Source organism: Sitophilus oryzae, unplaced genomic scaffold (assembly GCF_002938485.1).
Source record: "Sitophilus oryzae breed Bouriz unplaced genomic scaffold, Soryzae_2.0 scaffold_807_pilon_pilon, whole genome shotgun sequence".
Classification (NCBI taxonomy): Eukaryota; Metazoa; Arthropoda; class Insecta; order Coleoptera; family Curculionidae; genus Sitophilus; species Sitophilus oryzae.
In genome coordinates, this window is record NW_022147425.1 from 540,633 (window position 1) to 542,767 (window position 2,135).

General features: G+C 42.2%; 1 protein-coding gene across 1 annotated transcript; it reads left to right on the top strand.

The window, feature by feature from the left end:
- The first annotated feature begins 560 nt into the window (after nucleotides 1–560).
- LOC115888710 (craniofacial development protein 2-like) lies at nucleotides 561–1,007 on the top strand. The gene has a single exon (XM_030908508.1). The coding sequence runs from the start codon at nucleotides 561–563 to the stop codon at nucleotides 1,005–1,007; it is 447 nt and encodes a 148-aa protein (XP_030764368.1).
- The last annotated feature ends 1,128 nt before the right edge of the window (nucleotides 1,008–2,135 follow it).

Below are 2,135 nucleotides of genomic sequence, written 5' to 3' on the forward strand. Positions count from 1 at the left end.
TGGAAGTGAAGAAAATGAATTTGCCGTAATTGGCTCTTTTATAGAAAATCCACAAATCTACAAGTCATCGTAAAATAAATCACAGAACTACTTCTTGGTGGTCGAAGGCTGGTAACGGATCTCAAGGAGATACTCCAATGTCGAGTAGGAGTATTTCATCAAAAACTGAGAAATGTCCACTGTTTCATAAGCTCTGCCAGCAAGTCCTATTTCCTACGTCCTCGAAGGCTCATGAGAGCTGCGTGACCACTGGTAATGTATGGCATCCAATGGATGGGTGTTATGCAGCTAACAGGAATGGGGCGAAGGCGAGATTCCGGCGCCTCAAAACCGGTTCTCTCGGCTAAGGATGGGCATCCCTACAGAAAGGCCCCTGGTCCTCCAGGTTGGGGGTTGAGGCAACGGGCTAGCGACCTGTTACTCGGAAAAAAACTTAATTGCTCAAAGAACCCTAAACACGCCTCGAAATTCGGACAGATATTCTTTACGACGACAACTGGCTACGAAACGGACTATGCGAATAGGAACTTGTCAACAAGACCTCGGAAGTTACATCAGAGATGGCTAGGTTCAGCCTAGATATAGTTGTTCTTTCTGAAACGAAGAAGAAAGGGAGAGGAAGTGAACATCTCGACAACTTCCTTCACTTCTGGTCTGGGATAGATAAGGCAAAACGAGCTCAAGCTGGAGTATCGGTACTGATTGCGAAAATAATATCTAAATTTTACAAGAATTACAACGCTGTCAACGAAAGAATAGTAACTGTCACCTTGACCATTTTCGGATTGGAAACCGTAATAATAGGTACTTATGCGCCCACAGATGATTCAAACCAAGCGGAAAAAGACTCTTATTATGCTGCACTCTCAAAAGTCCTCACAGAAATAAAACCGAGCCAGGAAGTCTTAATCATGGGAGACCTTAACGCAAGAATTGGTAAGAAAGAAGATAGTAAAGTGGTTGGAAAACACGGTGAGGACGTCCTTAATGATTCTGAGAGAGGTTAATTGACTTTTGCGAACTGAATGGTCTACGTATACTTAACGGCTTCTTCCCACACAAATTGATTCATCGATACACCCGAGAAAGGCCCTCTCTGCAACAAAAATCTATAATTGATTATATGATTGCTAAACAAATATCGAAACTCAAATTCAAAGACTGCAGAGTTAAGAGAGGAGCAAATTGTGGATCCGACCACCGCCTGGTCGTTGCAGAATTAGTAGTACCTTTCCAGAGCAGAGCCAAAAGTATAGAATACACAACATCACAAGAACTGGAAATTGAAGAATCTGAGCGTATTAAGTACAAGCTTCATTTACTACACGATGCCAGTATTAAATGGTTGTACCAGAGAAGATTAGATGTAGCCCTAGAGGAAGTGAAAGCCTGTAACGATGTAGAACTAGAGTATACCAACCTAAAAACCCTAATTAAAAAAGTAGCTTTCGAAGTTTTAGGTGAACAGAACATGCAGATGAACCAGCTTGGATAACTGACAGCATAAAGGCCTTAATCAATGACAAACAAAAATTCTATCAAAGATGGCTCTCAGACCGAACAGATACTAACTGGAGTCATTACAAGCAAAAAAATAGAGAGGTACGAGCCGCCATTAAGGTAGGAAAAACAGATATTTGGGAAAGAAGGTACCAGCAAGTGGAAAGCCTAATAGGGGGCGCACGGAGTACTGAGGTATGGAGAACAATCCGACAAATGAAAACCAATCAAACGGACAAGCTCTTGAATAGAATGGATATAGAAAAATGGCGCAACTACTATGCAGAATTACTGACAGAAAACCGACCAGAATTCCAAGTAGTAGAAGATGAGAACAACCTTGCAGGCACTTTAATGATAAGCGAAAGAGTAGTACATCAAAGTCTCAAAAGAATGAAAAATGGACGGTCACCAGGTCCTGGTAATATTGTAGCGGAATTGTTAAAGTGTGGAACCCAAAGACTGCGCTGGTGTCTGGCAGAGCTATTTAACCAGTGCTGCCTGCAAAGTAAACTACCCCGAGAATGGCGAGTGGCTCACATAGTGTCCATCTTTAAAAAGGGAAATCGTAACGACCCCACTTGTTATAGAGCATTAACAGTTCGGTCAGCAGACTTTTTGGAAAGGTGCTACAG